This window comes from Penicillium manginii (assembly GCF_028828005.1).
Source record: "Penicillium manginii strain IBT 31320 chromosome Unknown utg000002l:1.0-5564898.0:1.0-5567710.0, whole genome shotgun sequence".
Classification (NCBI taxonomy): Eukaryota; Fungi; Ascomycota; class Eurotiomycetes; order Eurotiales; family Aspergillaceae; genus Penicillium; species Penicillium manginii.
In genome coordinates this window covers 1352582-1370193 of record NW_026643103.1, presented here as the reverse complement: position 1 = coordinate 1370193, position 17612 = coordinate 1352582, and the positions used below count along the sequence as shown (strand labels likewise).

The 17612-nt window shown below is 49.4% G+C and overlaps 8 protein-coding genes across 8 annotated transcripts; 2 read left to right on the top strand and 6 right to left on the bottom strand.

The window, feature by feature from the left end:
- Nucleotides 1–1019: 1019 nt before the first annotated feature.
- On the bottom strand, nt 1020–1767 carry N7533_001804 (uncharacterized protein; the record flags this gene model as incomplete). The annotated part of the gene is made up of 2 exons (XM_057098454.1): nt 1020–1561; nt 1749–1767. 2 exons carry the CDS (start codon nt 1765–1767, stop codon nt 1020–1022), a joined length of 561 nt encoding a protein of 186 aa, XP_056963590.1.
- An 821-nt stretch (nt 1768–2588) lies between these two features.
- N7533_001803 (putative cAMP receptor-like protein) lies at nt 2589–4078 on the bottom strand (the record flags this gene model as incomplete). The annotated part of the gene is made up of 3 exons (XM_057098453.1): nt 2589–3467; nt 3557–3740; nt 3819–4078. 3 exons carry the CDS (start codon nt 4076–4078, stop codon nt 2589–2591), a joined length of 1323 nt encoding a protein of 440 aa, XP_056963589.1.
- A 1892-nt stretch (nt 4079–5970) lies between these two features.
- N7533_001802 (Negative regulator of the PHO system) lies at nt 5971–6852 on the bottom strand (the record flags this gene model as incomplete). The annotated part of the gene is made up of 1 exon (XM_057098452.1): nt 5971–6852. The coding sequence occupies one exon, from the start codon at nt 6850–6852 to the stop codon at nt 5971–5973; it is 882 nt and encodes a 293-aa protein (XP_056963588.1).
- Nucleotides 6853–6903: 51 nt separating this feature from the next.
- N7533_001801 (uncharacterized protein) lies at nt 6904–7269 on the bottom strand (the record flags this gene model as incomplete). Its single annotated transcript, XM_057098451.1, has 1 exon — nt 6904–7269. One exon carries the CDS (start codon nt 7267–7269, stop codon nt 6904–6906), a length of 366 nt encoding a protein of 121 aa, XP_056963587.1.
- A 193-nt stretch (nt 7270–7462) lies between these two features.
- On the bottom strand, nt 7463–8629 carry N7533_001800 (putative SIR2 family histone deacetylase; the record flags this gene model as incomplete). Its single annotated transcript, XM_057098450.1, has 1 exon — nt 7463–8629. One exon carries the CDS (start codon nt 8627–8629, stop codon nt 7463–7465), a length of 1167 nt encoding a protein of 388 aa, XP_056963586.1.
- A 555-nt stretch (nt 8630–9184) lies between these two features.
- Nucleotides 9185–10692, top strand: N7533_001799 (cation diffusion facilitator family transporter; the record flags this gene model as incomplete). Its single annotated transcript, XM_057098449.1, is given in 3 exon segments — nt 9185–9935; nt 10030–10227; nt 10244–10692. 3 exon segments carry the CDS (start codon nt 9185–9187, stop codon nt 10690–10692), a joined length of 1398 nt encoding a protein of 465 aa, XP_056963585.1.
- Nucleotides 10693–11287: 595 nt separating this feature from the next.
- On the top strand, nt 11288–14590 carry N7533_001798 (Ran GTPase-binding protein LOS1; the record flags this gene model as incomplete). Its single annotated transcript, XM_057098448.1, has 3 exons — nt 11288–11299; nt 11439–14492; nt 14564–14590. The coding sequence occupies 3 exons, from the start codon at nt 11288–11290 to the stop codon at nt 14588–14590; spliced, it is 3093 nt and encodes a 1030-aa protein (XP_056963584.1).
- Nucleotides 14591–15877: 1287 nt separating this feature from the next.
- On the bottom strand, nt 15878–17070 carry N7533_001797 (S-formylglutathione hydrolase; the record flags this gene model as incomplete). Its single annotated transcript, XM_057098447.1, has 4 exons — nt 15878–16063; nt 16128–16322; nt 16428–16648; nt 16815–17070. 4 exons carry the CDS (start codon nt 17068–17070, stop codon nt 15878–15880), a joined length of 858 nt encoding a protein of 285 aa, XP_056963583.1.
- Between the last annotated feature and the right edge of the window lie 542 nt (nt 17071–17612).

Genomic DNA, 17612 nt, shown 5'->3' with positions numbered 1-17612 from the left:
GGTTGCTTCGATCGAGTCTATGGCTATGAGATGCGTATTGACCGGCTTGGATCCATTGAGGACTGAATTGCTTAAACATACCACCGTTCCAATGTTGACGGATCACCCTACTTGATACAATGACTTTGGTTTTCATTTCCTTATGGGAAGCCCTGTATAGCGTAGAATATTAAATATATACTATGCTTAAAAACTCTCGTGAAACTCCTAGGGAATTATGGCCGTACAATCAAACCTAATGATGAACCCATTCTCACCTTTTGGTAAACATTTATTTACCTGTGACGTGCTTTAATCATTGCCTTTGGCCAGATCTCATAAAAGTTTGGCACCGCCACCATCGTATTGGAAACCTGAAGGTTCGTTGCTGTCTCATAGCGGAGCAGAGTCTTCCTTTCAGGGTTTACACACACTATCTCTTTGCAAAGTTTTGTAGCACCACAGGTAACATTGCTAGTACTAGGGACCGGATCTTTAGAGCGCAAGATGCTATATGATTGAGATTCTCGCAGCCCAACTCGATGACAGATGTCTGAAAATCACCGGTGCTATGTCGCTATAGTTCCTTGGAATTCAGGAGATTCGATGAACCTATCATCGCAAGAATAAGGGGTTAAAGTTACACAGCTCCCAGGAATATTATTTTGAGTACGTACTCGTCTAGACACGTCTCAACTAAATGCTTAAAATTGAATTTTGAGATCATATAAGGTCTCGAACATTCCTCTCTCAAGCTCCAAATTCACATAGTCTCGGAAATACAGCATCAGGAACTACATTCATACTATCACCATGGCTCATGGAATAGGTTCAAGTCAGAACCCCATTATAATGAGCGACAACCAGAATTCTGCTCAACCTGTCGACAACAAGCAGCTACAGCTACTTTCGCTTGAGGATTTCAGTCTTCTCAGCCCTTTCAACCAGCAAGAATACTTCAATGAGATATCTGAAGCCTTACACCATTGGCAAAATTTTGGGGACTCTTGCCCCCGCATTGACAAATTTATATTGTCAAATTACGACAAAGATGATCGCTTGACAACTACCGGGCTTTCTTGTGGAAGATAAATCACATCGTAATCCCGCTCACAGAGGGTTTTGAGGTCGTCGACAAAAGCGAGCATTTCGTCGAATGAAAGCTCTCTATCGGAAGACATCAAGGATGAGATTTTGGCGATTTCGGGCATGATTAACGACTGGGCCCGTGTGGAAACGTTGTTGTCGCTGATGATTGGCTCCTCTTTGCCTCTATTGAGAATCCTTTGGTCTCGCCTTTCTCGTACCCAGTGGCTCTGATATTCTTTCAGACCAGCAATGCGAAGTCGGAGCAAAGCCTTTCTGTAATTCAGCTTCTCGCTAGCTACAGATTCTCTGTCGCTTTTCATACTCTTAAGCTGCTTAATTCGACAGCGAATCTCAATTAGCTCTGGTATTTTTAAGATGTCTGCTTCAATCTCGGCGGGCAGCTCCCCTAGATACCCATTCTCGTAAAATCTCTCAAACCCCTGGAAGTAGCTGATATAATCTGACTGCTCTTCCTCGCCTAGAACAGCAGATACTGTATCAATTGAAGAGCAGTAAAGTAAATACTCCTTAGGATATGTTCCTACGTCTTTGTGCCTATAGATCTGAGATACTAAGGCAGACCTATACTTTCCTATATCAGAAGTCAGCTAACTAGGTTTCTTTCCAATTATTTTAATCTTTTATTATCCTACTCTCAATAACAGATCGAAGGTACTTACAAATCCTATAAATAGTCATATTCTTGCTATACCTAGCAGTCGTAATAGTTCCGCACAGTAGCTTATAAAACTGCTCTTTAGTAAGCAGTATATCTTATGGGCTAGTAGCTGTAATATTCCTGAGGACAGACAGTTTTAAATACTTATCTTTTCAGTGTAATTTAATAGGTCTTCCACCAGAAAGGTTACACTGAGCCAAATCCTCTACAGTTTTAATCCTAAAGAGGGTACTGTACTGGAGGGCTATAGCTAGGAGGTAATAGCCAGATATGAATTGGGGTCTCTTTGTATTGCGAAGACTAATTCCGAATCTGGTCTATAGTAAGCGAGGGACTTCCAATCGAACCCAATCAAATCAAGATTGTCTTTTAGGTAACTTATACTACATAATCTAGATTCTGATTACCTTTAAGCCACTTTTAGTTGACTTTCCATTCCACTTTCTAAGGTCCTGAAGTACTGTTATAGGGCTTAGTGCCAATTTTGGCATAGGCCGGGTGTAGGCTGGGTGCTCAATAAAGGCCTCTGATCAGTCTCTGAGTAATTACAGAGCAATCAATGATCACTCAGAAATACTCAGAGCCTTACTAATTTACCACATGACCTGCTCTGAGCTGCTCAGTGAGCCTGAGCTCAGACTGAGATCTACTCAGTGAGTCTGATTCTGAGCGCCCTCATTAGAGCGGCGGCACCTAGAATAGGAAAGGCCCACATTGCATGGGCAATATGTTACGTATACCTACCTAGGTACTCATGAAATCAGAAATAACAATTATCATAATCATAATCATAAATCCCCGCTAAAACAGATCCCAACACCAATACTACCTAGGTATCACACTATCTCCCTCTCATTTCCACCGCACTCGCCCTGCCCCCAAACTTGAACTTGAACTTAAACCCCCTCCAAATCCCCCAAAACGCAGGCCAAGAAATAGAAACATAGATAACACTATTCCAAAACCCCTGCAACGGCAACACAAAACTCGAAGCAAAATTCAACCCAAACGAGAACTCATCCGGTCTCGCAAACGCATACACCCGATTCAGCGTAGAAGGAACCCACGTCACAAGCAACGCGACAAAAAATAACATCGCGTACTTTGTATAAGCCCACGCTGCTCGGGATGTATTTTCCCCGGCCGATGAGCGTCGGTGGCTGCTAATAGTATGTGTATCTTCTAGATGCGAGACGCGGGCGCCGGGAGTCGGGTATGGACGGGACTCCAGTTGGGAATGTGGTCGAATAGAAGACGGAATCGACACCCTTGGTTCTGATTCTGGCTCTGTTTCTGTTGACTCTTCGGCCCGGAAGAAGCCTGAATCATCGGAGAGCGACCTCCCTCCCTGAATCGTAACAGAGTACCCGGGACTATAGTTCGAGGTAACGCTATGACTACGCCCCTGCGTCAAAGAAGGGCGCTCGTCCGGGACCGAGTACGCGATTTCGCTCGTCACTTGGATACCCTGGAAAGCCTGGTCTAAATTGACATGGGCATGAGTCTGGAGCCGATTTTTGACGAGTGGAGAAGAGTCGGCCTGGATCTCTGAGTCCAGAAAATCCGAATGGCCGAGATGGCGGAATTGGCGTCTTTTTTGGTAGATTACTGAGCCGGCGCGGATGTAGATTGCGAATGTTAGAATTATTACTAGCCAGACGGGACCGTAGAATGTCGCTATTCGTAGCCAGTCCCATTGTTTTGAGACCCAGCACCATAGCTGGGAGTTGTTAGAATGTGGGTAGAGGAGAGGGAAGAAAAGCAAAGGAGGACAGGGGAGGGGGGATTTACGATTGCGGAGCCATATACCCGGCCAAGAGCTTCCGTTTTGATAAAGAAGTACGTGAAAGCCGGGATGAGAGGTACACCGTAGCAGAAAATGAGGTATTTCCACTCTATCTGTCGTAGTTGGTCGGAGTTGTATTTGTGGAAGAATGTTAGGTAGACGTTACAAGCCATGGCGAAAGTCCACAATGCATCTGCGGGCATGAACCTAGATATCGTTAACCGGGGACCCAAAAATAACTTGAAAGAATCCCAAGAGGAGAAAATGCGCCAGGTGAAGGCCTACCATTGGATCAAAAAGGCCTGGATTTGGCACAGGGGACTTCCAATCCCGGCGTGGATTCCGTCTTGAGAGATCAAGGTCGCGATGTTGGCCATGATGTTTCCCCAGGAAGCGTAGAAGACGAGACGGTTGATTGGTTTTCGGAATGCGCGCGAGCAGATGAATGTTGCGACAATGACGAATGTTCCTATTAGTGATATTGCGGAGCAGGTGCGTTCTGTGATGGAGATGGCGAATAGTTGTTCTTCAGAGGGTCCGGCCATGGTTTCGATATCGGCTTTTTGCTGGGCTTGCACCCTCGTCAGACAAGGCTATAGGGACCATCGGCCCTGACAGATACCAGTTACTTCCAAAGTACTTGGAACTTGATGGTCTGAAGAAGGTATATACTGGTAGCGGTAGCTCCAGCAATATACTAGTCCAGTCTGCGTATATCCACAGAAATCTGCCTTGGGGCCTGTGCGAGGACTGATCCTGGTGTCAGAATGGTATTCGCATTCAATTCAAGACCTGTTGTCTTGCTGACGGTCTGATGAATTTGACCAAGATAGCACAAAAAACCAGCCCGGTAGACTCGGAGTCGTGGGGTGGGCGGCCTGAGGAGTAAAAAGCGTCGTATTTATTACAAGCTCATCATGCATGACATGCTTGCTAGTCGAGAAGTCCCATATAAAACCCAGAGACAACTAAATGGGAGGCTAAATATTGAAGAAAAATCTTCTGCCCGGCATAAATTAAGTTCAAGAGAAGCCAAGAGCCCAACGACTAAAGAAGCATCTTTTCAATGGGGGAAGTTTGCCCCCAACGCGCAGCGCCCACATGAAAGGCAGGACAAGACGCAGCGTGAATGGAGGAAAACCGCGCTAGCGAAACATAAAAGGCACAATGATAGTCCGAGGACTCTTTGCGAGCCCCGAGTCAGAAGACCGAGCTAACGCGGGGGCAAAAAGAGAGGAGAGAGAGACTGCCTCAACCATGTCGACCACTCAGCCCCAAGGGTATGATGTGGTTACCACGGATTCGCACCAATGGTTGATAACGTGAACTTCTTGCCCCCAGTCACAGCCATGACCGCATTGCTCAAGTGGACAAATGAGGACTCTTGCCTGTTAGATTTCCCCGAGTGACAGCAGTGTCTTCCTCCAATCGGAACCGGGCTCGGAGCGGAGTGCCATGGCTGGATATTATTTCTACCACCGGATTTTCTTCAGGATGCGCAAAATATTTCAAGATGTATCTGGTTACACTCGGACCAGCAGGTCCATCATTTACAGCTTTCCAGGACCAATGGGTGGCCAGGAAGCCGGGTCAGATTGAAATCGGCTTCGTGGGGTCCGGTCCACAAAGAGGGGTGGATGAAATATATCAGGATATCAATTAACGCGTAGGTAGATTTAGTGTTCCACGTTTTCATTAGTGCAGCTACCTAGCTAAGTGCTAGCCTCTTTCAACCGGTGTCAAGTCCGCTCTTGGTCTTCCGTGACTAGATTGTGACATGAAAGGTTATGGTAGCTATGCTAGCAGCTTACTTTTTCGTCAAGGATACCATCCGTCGATACCTAGACGAAGCGCATTATTCGAAACATGTAGTGTTTGGCCCCAGGCTCAATTTGAAATACGGGTTTCGGGTTTCGGATTCAAGTTCAATCTGTAGCACACGAAAGGGACCCGATTGGGACCCGATTTCGTATTATACAAATCCGAGATCCTGGCTGATGCCCGTGAAAAAAGCATGCCTGTAATTTGATTCTGGGTACTCCGTACTAGTTCTCATATTTCAAGCACCTCTATCCTTCCCGGACAAATGACAATATCTGCTGGCACACACCAAGGCAAAAAAAAAACATTACATTTGCTGCGAAGAGACCCCAAAAAGAAAGGGGAAAGAAAAGTCATTGCAACTTCCAACAACATCACACATTTTCTTTCATAACCCAAAGCTCACAAAACCCAAAGTCTCAGAGCGAAAAAAATACTAACAACATCAAAAAGAAAAAAACACATTGAATAACACATGAAACAGATTTCCATGATCGGGTATAACGCCGAATTCTCCCCGTTTGCGATGGTCTAATCGTTCATCTCGTCATACCGCACTTCCAGTTTCCTGGCATTTAGGCTAGGCCAGGCCACTAGTTAGTGAATAGGTAGAGGCCTAGTACGCAGATTGAGGAGGAACCATTCCCCCATATGCCCCCGCCATCTGCTGCTGTTGCTGCTGCTGTTGCTGCTGCAACTGAGCCTGCACCTGAGGCAAATCATGGAACCAAGGGTGCTGCAGGGCGTCAGCGGCGCTAATCCGCATCTCCGGGCGTAGCTGGAGCATGCGGTTTAGCAGATCCAGGCCCAACGGGTCGATCTGGGGCAAGATTAGGCCCAGATCTTGCGTCGCGTACACGTGAAAGGTCGGTTTATATTCCGGCAATTGCGAGATGCCCGGCCAAGAGCGTTCGGAGGGTGTCCCCATCAGCCGGAAGATCTTGAGCAATTGGTCTTCGTTTGTGGTGCCCGGGAATAGCGGACGGCCCGTGTACATCTCTGCCATGATGCAGCCCGCTGACCAGATGTCGATGCTGGTGTTGTAAGTGCGACTGCCGAGGAGGACGTCTGGTGCCCGGTACCATAGCGTGACGACCTCGTTGGAGAAGGTGTTAACCGGAATACCAAATGCGCGCGCGAGACCGAAGTCGCCGAGCTTGAGTTGGCCTTTTTTGTTGATTAGGAGGTTTTGCGGCTTCAGGTCTCGGTGTAGAACCCTGTTCTCGTGGCAGAAGGCGATGCCTTTCATCAGTTGGTGCATGAAGGACTTGATTGTGGCGGGGTCTAGTTGGCCGCGGTCACCGCGGGTGTCCATGTAGCGCTTTAGATCCCTGTCCATGAATTCGAAGACGAGCATGAGCTTGTTCTCGGTGTGGATGACGTCGTAGAGGGAGACGATGCTTTCGTGCTTGAGTTCTTTCATCAGGGAGATTTCACGGATGGCGGTGGAGGGGGTGCCTTCTTCGGAGTCGAGGTGGATTTCCTTCAGGGCGACCATTTCGCCCGTCTGGCGATTGCGTCCTTTGAAGACCTGGGGAGGTTTTCTGCGTTAGTGATGGCGCGGAGGGGAGCGGAGCGGGACGATGAGGATGGAAAATGCGCCCATGAGAGGGGAGGCGCAGGGAAGAGAGGAGATTTGAGGATCAGGATCATGGAATATTGGAACATACAGTGGCATAAGTGCCTTCTCCCAGCTAGAGGAACGGAATGAAGTCAGTTTGGGGACATTGTAGATCATCGGTGAGGAGCAAGATACCTTTTCCAGCTGCTGGAATGAGCTGGGCTGCTGCGATTTGTCCATGGCCCGAGGAAGTAAAGACCTGACAGGTCGAGGAACAGGATTATCAGAGAAGAGGAAGTTCTTAGGAGAGACGAGGGAGGAAGGGTGGACTGCAGGATCCCTGAGTCGCTCCATGCTGATGAAGGAGGCCAGCCCCGCGCACGTTGGAAGTGGGGAGCCGCTTATGTGTTCAACTTGCCGCTTTTACTGTACTCTACGGAGTAATATTCTACTTGATAGTCTATAGTCTGTAGTCTATTGTCTATGTATTGTCTTTTTTATCATATATTCATATTCATATTCATATTCATATTTATGTTATATTTTATTATATTCCATACCCTCTCCCATTTACCCCTAACCGGGATACCACGGTCGGCAGGATGGACTGAGCGGGTTGGCTGCAGCGCACATGGGAAGTTGGTTCTGGGTCTGAGCCCTGACTACCTTGACCAAAGAGAACCGCCTCGTTCCTCACGCCGCCAACATTGATAATACCAATGGGCATCCCCCGTTTGTGCGCTCGTTCCACCAACCTCCACGCTGAGAAGGTGGCCAGACTGCTTCCGAGAACCAGTAGGCGCCCTGCATCGTCGATCGCCTCTTCAGCCGCTATTTTAACCGCTGGGTCAATATTCTCACCAAACATAGTCACAGCTGGTTTGAGAATCCCAGCATTGGAAGTGTCCATCCAGGCACCGTCACTCTCCACTTCTACTCGGCTCTGAGTCCCATCTTTCAACCTGGGAGGTCTTTCCAAACAGGTCGGACAGGATGGATATCGAAAGGTTGAATACGGCGCTTCTGCAAGATCAACATCTCCATCCGGGTTCAATTTCAAGCCCTTTCGTCGTTGTTCTTCTTGATTATCCGTATCAAGCGCGCCCTGCTCCACCATGCGAGCGAGAAACTCCGCCCATGCCGGATTCAGTCTTTCCAGCGAGTCTTGGAACACTTGTCGGGGGAATTGGTTATGACAGCTGGTACAAACGACCGATCGTAGATACCCATGTAATTCCAAGGTCGATAACTCCGGATGAGCGAAGGAGTGGAAGGAGTCGACATTCTGCGTGATGACGGAACTGATGTAGCCCTTTTTGCCCAGGTCTCTAATAGCTTCGTGAGTTGAGTTCGGTCGTGCTTTTACGAGACCGGGCCATCCGACGAAGCTACGGGCCCAGTATCGTTTGCGCGACTCATGCCGTGACACGAATTCATGGAAGTAGATTGGTCGGTAGGATTTGTTCCGGCGATATGTTCCCTGGTCGCCGCGGTAGTCGGAGAGTCCAGATGCGACCGAGATGCCCGCTCCGGTTAGTAGAACGGTCTGGGAATGAGCTCCGACGTCGACGCCACGGAGGTTCAGGGATGGTGATGCAGCAAAGAAGGCGCAGACGGCGTCAATGGCACCTGAAACGGAGCTGGCGGAGGGCGGGACTATAATTGCCGGAGGTAGAGGACCCGTGAAGGGGATACGAATGGCGGGCGTCGTCATTGGATACGCATCATCTTATTGTGAAGGTCTTGGCAAGGATGAAAGAGGGGTGGATTGAGCGGAGATCAATTATTCAGTGCCCCGTAATTCTGAAGAACTTACACCAAGGAACCCTGAAAAGGCTGACGTTGACGTTTGCGTTTGGGTCTTGGCGGAGCGGACGGAATGGACGGAGTACTATGTAATCGGCATAAGCTGAGTGGTAGACAAGTAGAGTCCGGAGGATTGGCTTTTACTTTGTTAATTTTTAAATTGCTTATTTGAAGATCAGTTATTGGAATACTCCGTACCTCCATAAATTGTATACCAGGTAGGGATACAGTATACAATATTGTAGTATCAACTCCATAGAATTGAGCCGCACATCGGACCACGACATCAGCGCATCTGGATCTCCGACTGCCGGATTACATGATCGGAGATCCTCTTGGATTTCCCCCCTCCAAAGTTTCAAGGTTTCTTTTTATTCTTATTTTTTTCGATGATTCGAAGTGAACACCCTGTCCCTTCAGCCATTTCGCCCGTGCTCGCGTGCCTCGACCTCCAAGGGCCGTGATGCCGCTGACGCAACCCCTGCGGTGCAGGCTTCGTCCCTCCCTCCACTCTCCAAGGCTCTCCCTCCGTGGATCTACCCGTCGCGTCTTGACCTCCGTTCAAAGTCCTTTGATAAAGTCCAGCCCCTCCCATCCTTTCCTTTTGTCCCATGTCCGAAAACACCCTCATTCTCTCCGTCCTATAACTCCAATCCCTATGACACAATCCAGGGGCCATGGTGGTCACAGCCACAGTCACGGTCACCACCACCACCATCACGACAATGTCTACCTAACTTCCACAAATAAACATGACGCTGGTGTGCGCATTACTCGTATTGGACTAGTCGCCAACCTCGCCATGGCCATTGGGAAATTCATTGGCGGCTATATGTTCCATTCCCAAGCTCTCATCGCCGACGCCTACCACGCGCTGACCGATCTCGTCTCCGACTTTCTGACATTGGCCACGGTCGCATGGTCCATTAAGCCGCCTAGCGAACAATTCCCCAATGGCTACGGAAAGGTGGAGAGTATCGGTGCGTTGGGCGTTAGCGGTCTCCTCCTCTGCGGAGGTGTCTTTATGGGATTGAACTCAGGACAGGTCCTGCTCGCCCAATTTTACCCCGACGTGGCTGAAACCGTAGCTCATTCGGGTATACTGGGTCATGGTCACAGTCATTCACACAGCCATGGCCCCGGTGGCCCAAGTATTCACGCGGCTTGGTTGGCGGCTGGGTCGATTGTCGTTAAGGAGTGGCTCTACCATGCCAGTAAGTAGTACCCCTGCCTTGCCCTGCCGCACGGTAGCACATGCCCATTCAATAGCTTCATTTCAGCGAATTAACCATCGCCTTGTGAAAATAGCCATGAAAGTTGCCAAAGAGCGCAAGTCCTCCGTCCTCGCCTCCAACGCGATCCACCACCGCATCGATTCCCTGACCAGCATTGTCGCATTGTTTACAATCGGTGGAAGTTATGTCTTCCAAGACGCCACCTGGCTGGATCCGGTTGGCGGGGTTTTAATCTCCCTCATGGTCATCAAGGCTGGTTGGGGAAAACACGGTGACTTCCCTCCTAGAGCTGGCTGACACCACCGTGGACGAGGAGGTGAAGGAAAATGTCCACGAGGCGGCTCTCAAAGCTCTGGGGGAACTTGCGGTCGGAGAAGAGGTGCAGATCCGTGATGTCCAAGGTATGAAGTCTGGACAGAATTATTTGATGGATGTTGAGGTCGCCGTGCCGGGAGCTTGGGCCCTTGATCGATCACGGCCCGTGGAGGAAGCTGTTCGCAAGGCGATCGGCGAGAAAGTTCGTGGAGTTAAGCGCGTGAAGTTCCGCTTTATTCCGATTGAGAATGATGAACTTACATTCCAAGAGGAATTCATTACTCAAGATATGGAGGCTAGTCCTGAGTCTCAAGAACAGAATCATGATCATGGTGATAGCACCGATCATGATCATGGCAAGACCAATGGCAGTGCCTCGGGTTCTCATAGCCATGACGATGCATCCCGAAAAAGGCGGTAGATGTGAAGATGTGAGGGAGGTGCACAGAGGAAGTGAAGAATATGAGTGTTTGATTTCGGGTTGCCATTAATCGGCAGTTTGATGCTGCCATGATACCCCCATGGCCCACGATGATTTGAGCAAGTGGTTTCTGTACTGTGTATAGAACGTTGCTTGGACATAGAGACATACAATAAGAACGAATCCTTGTCTTTTGTCTTTGAATTCTGCCCTTCCCTCATATGTTGAACAACAAAAGTACGAGTAGTTCGTAGACTAAAATGACTCGGTGATGTCAGATTGTGACTCGTGAGTCAGGCTTCAACCCGAATCACGCACCAGCTTGCCCTATTGGGACGCACCCAACCTCATCATAAAAACAAGTCAATATCCTTTCATTTCTCTCACTTCAATCTACATAACGAACTCCCCTTCAGTTGTCTCTTGATCCTTTTTTTTTTCTCCCCCAAGTGTAAGTGGAGCCCCCAGGCACGGAAAGCGATTACGATACCATGGAGGTTATCTTCCACCGAAAACAATTTTGAACCCAACACACATCCCCCCCTTCCCTGTACCTCCCCCCCTCCACGCTCTGAGGGAGTCCGGCTGGTCGAAGATGGAAGAACAGGTACGTATTTTCATTCCTTTCAACTCTTTCGTCTCCAGAAAAAATATACATCTCTCTCGACCCCTCCCCCGCTGCCCCTCTCTCCGACCCTCCGAAGGACCCCTCGACCAGTACGGCGCATTGACACTCCCACCATTAGGTAGCAAATGCCATTGAGATCGCCTGGAATCCCCTCTCCGACCAAGCCCTGAAGGCGCAAGCTTTCGACTATCTCAATCAACTCCGCTCCGATCCCTCCGGGTGGCAGGTCTGCCTTAGCCTCTTCATCAAAAATCCCCCACAGCCCGAGATCGTACGACATACCAGTTTAGAAATTGTCAACAGCGCCGCTCAAGCTGGTGTCATCGACCTCGCCTCGCTGGTCGTTGTCAAGGATGGACTTCTCTCATATCTGAGACAGGTGTATGGGCCTGAAGGCACCGCCGCCCCGGACGCACCCTACATCCAGAACAAAATTGCGCAGACCATCACTTTTCTCTTTTCAGCACTCTACGCCAATGGGTGGGAAACCTGTTTCGACGATCTTCTCAGCCTCACCTACAAGTCCCCTGCCAGCTCGGCTCGTGATAACCTGCTCGGAATTGTTTTTTACCTCCGTGTGGTGAACTCGATCCACGAGGAGATTGGCGATGTGCTGGTCTCGCGGTCTCGAGGCGAGCAGGATAAGGCGAATAGTCTGAAGGATCTGATCCGAGAGCGGGACATGCAGAAAATTTCCAGCTCCTGGCAAGAGATTCTGTCAGCGTGGCAGGACGGCGAAGACGTGGTCGTGGAGATGTGCCTCAAGGCCGTCGGAAGCTGGGTCAGCTGGATCGACATCAGCCTTGTTGTGAATCAGACCATGTTAGATCTGCTGTTCCAGCTTCTCGGGCGAGCTAAGAAGCAGGAATTGCGCGATGGCGAACGCCGAGTGCGCGATGCCGCCGTTGACGTTTTCACAGAGATTATCGGCAAGAAAATGAAGCCCAGCGATAAAATTGAGATGATCGATTTCTTGAAACTCAATCTTATCGTGACTGAGCTCTCCAACAGCCCCCCACTGCACCAGAACCGATCCACGTCTGAGTACGATACCGATCTTGCGGAAACCGTGGCGAAGCTCGTCAATATCACTGTTTTGGACATCGTTCGCGTATTGGAGTCCGATGCTGGGCCCGTGAAGGAGAAGGCGGATAATCTTTTGCAGGAATTCGTGCCCCACATGCTTCGATACTTTTCTGATGAATATGACGAAGTTTGCTCGACTGTCATTCCCTGCGTCAACGATATGCTCACCTACATCCGCAAGCTGAACAAGTCTAACCCATCTTACGAGGCTGGAAATGCTGAGCTCCTCCGTGGCTTTTTGACGGCCATTATTGCAAAGACCCGCTACGACGAGACCTCGGACTGGGGCAGTGAAGATGATCAAACAGACGAGGCGGAATTCCAAGAGCTGCGCAAGAGGTTGGGTGTGTTGCAGCATATCATCGCAACGGCACATGAGGAGCTTTACATCACTGTCATTGCTCAGTCTGTGGAAAACACATTTTCCAGCCTGCGTGCTACTCAAGGCCAGATCGATTGGCGTGATCTGGAACTTGCCCTCCATGAGATGTTTGCATTCGGTGACCTGGCCGTCAAGGGCGGTGGCATCTATCAAAAGAATGCTCCTACTGGGCCAGCTGCGCTCAAGCTAATCGACATGGTGCTTCGCATGGTTGAGTGTGATATTCAATTCTTCACACACCCTGCCACTCAACTCCAGTACATGGAAATCTGCGTACGCTACTATTCTGTTCTCCAGCATCACCAACACCTTATCCCCGTCGTCCTCGAAGCCTTCCTTAAACTCGTGCACCACCCCAACCGCAAGGTGAAGACCCGTTCTTGGTACCTTTTCCACCGACTTGTGAAGCAGCTCCGGACTTTTATCGGCAATGTTGCGCAGACAGTCGTCGAGGCTTTACTCAAGCTGTTGGTCATCAAGGCGGAAATCCCCTCGGAGAACGAAGATGGCGACGAAATGTCATCTGAAGACCACGAGAGTTCTGCCGACGCAGTATTCAACAGCCAGCTCTACCTTTTCGAGGCAGTTGGTGTCATATGCTCAACTCACGGCGTCCCTGCAGAGAAGCAGGTTCTCTATGCACAGGCCGTGCTCCAGCCAATCTTCACCGACATGGAGCAGACCATTGCGATCGCCAAGAATAATGACGAGCGCGCACTCCTCCAGATTCACCACGACATCATGGCCCTGGGTACTCTCGCCCGCGGCTTCTCCGACTGGACCCCCGGTACTCACACCCCCGCTCAAATGCCCGCCCCCGAAGTCTCAGAGGCTTTCTCCCAAGTAGCCGAAGCGACATTGGTCGCGTTGGAATCCCTCAAGGCCTCCTTCAACGTTCGAACTGCCGCCCGCTTCGCATTCTCACGTTTCATTGGCGTCCAAGGCGCGCGCATCCTGCCCCAGTTGCCCCGATGGATTGATGGTCTCATGACTGCCACCTCCTCGCGGGACGAAATGGCCTTGTTCCTCCGTCTTTTGGACCAGGTGATCTTTGGTTTCAAGGGTGAAATCTATAGCATTCTGGATACCCTCCTGACTCCGTTCCTGCAACGCGTTTTCTCCGGAATTGCGGACCCCACAACCGGTACCGACGACGAGATCCAACTTGCAGAACTGAAGCGCGAGTATCTCAACTTCCTGCTTGCGGTTCTGAACAACGACCTGGGCGCCGTCATTATCAGCGAGAGAAACCAAACCCTCTTCGAAACCGTCATCACCACCCTCGAGCACTTCGCCAAGGACATTGACGACTACACCACTGCCAAAATGGCATTCTCCGTCCTGTGCAAGATGGGTTTCTCATGGGGTGGACCCGATATCGCCGCCGCCAACGGAAACGGAAACGCCAACGGCTCGTCGGCTGCTCTTCCCGGCTTTGGGAACTACATGATCTCCCGATTCTCGCCCTTGTGCTGGGCGCTTCCTGCGAACCCATCCTTCAATTCGAAAGACGCTCAGGCTAAGCAAGTCCTCGCCGAGGCGGGCAGCTTACAGCGAACTATCTACTCCAAGACGGGCGGGGAATATACTGATTATCTTCGGAACAATGAGTTGCCCGGTATGGGTATGGGCGGTGATCTCATTGAAGAGTTCGTGACGGCCTTGAGCCAGTCAGATGCGAAGGGCTTCAGGCAGTTCTTCCCGGTATGTGCCCGAGCGTTTTACTCAAAAGTGTTTTTCAAGTGCCCCCGACCTCTTACTAACTCCATTACTAGTCATTCATCCAACGTCTCAGCGCATAGCCTCATCTCATCTCATCTCATCTCGTCCCGTTTCATCCCATCCCTCGCATCTCCCCCGCACACCCATTTCCTTCCTTCGACGACCTTTCTCCTTCCCTTCTGGTTTTTAGATTCCCCAATGTCATATTTTGTTTGATGAGTAAGAAAAAAAAGAAGAATCGAGGTGACGTCTATCCTCGTGCTGATCTGATCTGATCCGACTCGGCCCCAACCTGTGCCATGATAGTTTGCAAGTCGAATTTCATGACATTTATATTCATCTGAGCCTGACATGTTCCGGGATCTCCATCCACTTCTCACCCCCCATCAAAAGAGCAACCTACCTACCTACTATTTTACTACCTTCGCAAAAAAAATGAAAAGAAATTTCGCCGCAAGATGCAACGCAAGGCAATTTGGATACACACAAAGCGATCTTGATCTTGATCCTGACTTGACTTGACTTCTAAAACAAAAAGCATGCCCGAGATAATTCCTTTTTGAGCCGAGTACATAGCGATTCGATTTGTCATTCCCGTCACCCCCATCCATCACATCCGGTCGCCCACCGCCTACGCCTACGCCCGTTTCTGGTGCATTCAGTTTGCATCGCATGTTGTGGGCGTTTCGTTTAAGCTTGAGCTTGCTGCTACGCTTTTATATCGGATCGATTCGGCGATTTGCCATCGAAATTGAAGAATGGGGCACTTGTCTTGTCTTTTTCTTTGATTTTTCGGGGATGTAGTGCAAGATCTTTTTGGGGAAGGATTCTAAGGAAATGGTTTTTTAGGTAGATATGAAATGAATTAAACTGATTTCTCGACTACTTTATTTACTAGTACGCTCTTTTTCATGCTTGTCCCTTACAAGCTTTTGGTAATCACGCAACTTCTGTAGCTATAGCTCTTGATAAAGCCTAGTATAATCTTGGATGTTCTAATTTGCTCGCACGATCCTTACAAAGTAGTACAAATCGTGAAAAGAACACGCAGTAAATGAACAATTTGAATGCGACATTCGCATCGATTGAATATCGAAATTGTGACTCTTCCTCTGATCTGATCAGATCAGATCAGATAACAGACTTTACTGTATTCGAATTCCGCATCCCACTGAAAAGAAAAGGAACAAACGAAAAGAAATCAGAATCCATTTTTTATCAACGAATCAGAAACTCAGCACGGGGAACCCCAATTCGTCCCAATCTATGAGAACAAGGGGGAAAAAACTTCCTCTATCCCGGAGAAGAGAGGAAAGTCTGAAAGAAAATGACAAGGGAAAACGGCGGAAGCAGGAAGGATTCACACACTATGCAAAGAGGTACTTCGCCGCATGCTCGACATGGTCATCAGCAAACGAAGCCATCGTGTAATATGAGTGATCGTAATCAGGCTGGTATCGGATGTTCAGACCCTTGTGTCCAGCCTCCTTGGCCGCGGCCGCGAAGTTCTCCGGCAGAAGTTGGCCTTGCTTGTAGAAGTTATCGCCGGTTCCCTGGGTGGGATTAGTATTGGATGCGTAGGGTGAGAAATGAAATAGAGGGGCAGCGTCAACGTACGACGTCAATCAGGATATCGAGGGGACCGCCAGACCACTTCTTCACGAGCTCTGTGGCATCGTGCTCCTTCCACTTATCTTGCTGGTCGTCGCCGAAGTAGCCCTTGAAGGCTTTTTGGCCCCAGGGGCAGTTGATGGGGTTTGTGATGGGTGCGAAGGCGGAGACGGACTTGTACTTGCCCGGGTTGCGGAGGAACTAGATAAGTTAGAGAATTGAGCAGGGTTATGGGGCAGGGAAGAAGCGGCTAGGTTGAATTGAGAGAGTTCCGGAAGGAAACTCGATTTAACATCGTTGACATACCAGGGTAAGAGCACCGTGACCACCCATGCTGTGACCAGTGATACTGACGCGGCTGGCGTCGAGCTGGGGGAACTCGGCGAAAACGGTCTTGGGCAGTTCCTCGGTGACGTAGCTGTACATATTGTAGCCGGCGTTGTAAGGGGCCTTTGTAGCGTCGACGTAGAAGCCAGCGCCGGAGCCGAAGTCATAAGCATCATTCTCGCCTTCGATGTTAAGACCGCCTGTGGAAAGAGTTAGCTTTTAGTTACAATAGATGAATTGCAAGATTCAAGTTGCTCCCAGGATAGAAGAAGAATATCCCGAACAGCTTTCCATTTTATAGAAAGCTTGGCGATGTCTCTTCCTCTGGAAATCTTCGCATATTCATGAGATTCTCAGGTTACGTACGAGGGCTAGTATCCGGATAAAGCACAGCAATACCTTGCTTGCTGGCGCCGTGCTGGAAGAAGCCCTTTTCAGAGCAATTATCGGCGGTGCAGGTCAGACCGGACAGGTAAATCAGCACGGGGACCTTCTGGGTCTGGGCCTGTGGGGGCAAGTAGAGGTTGAAGGACATTTCGCAGTTTGTGGTGGTGGCATTGTGGCTAAGCTTGAGGAGCTTGCCGCCGAATGAGGCGATGGTGGCCTTGGTGGTGACGGACATTGTGTGGGTGGATATGTGAACAAGGAAGAATACGGAGGAAGGAGAAGGGAAGATGTGGAGTAGAAAGGAAAAGATAAATACGGCAGTTGGCAGATCGGAGGTTGACGTTGCGCGGGGTTTTTTTGGTCCCGCATGAGGGGAAGCTCCACCCCTCACCCCGATTGGGAATTGGGAACCGCTGGATTATCGTACACTATAAGAGATAAGCTACTAACATTGATATTGACCATGACCATAGAGTCCTGAAGTGTATTTGCCCTTCCACCCTAGGGACACAATATCAGCGTCCTTCAACTTTCTCCTGTACAAATTTGGACTCGGCTGCTATACTAGGCCTCGCAATATAACCTCGCTGTCTTCCCCTATTTTGTCCTTATAAGCTACACGATCCTACTGATTTAAGGCGCTAAGAATGTTATCAGGCGATAGAAAATGTTTGGGTATTCACATTAAATACAGAATATGGCTTCAAACTGAGCCTGAATAGTATCTACTACAAGTATGTCAGAGAGCAAAGAACATACTAGCTTGAACAGAGCCTT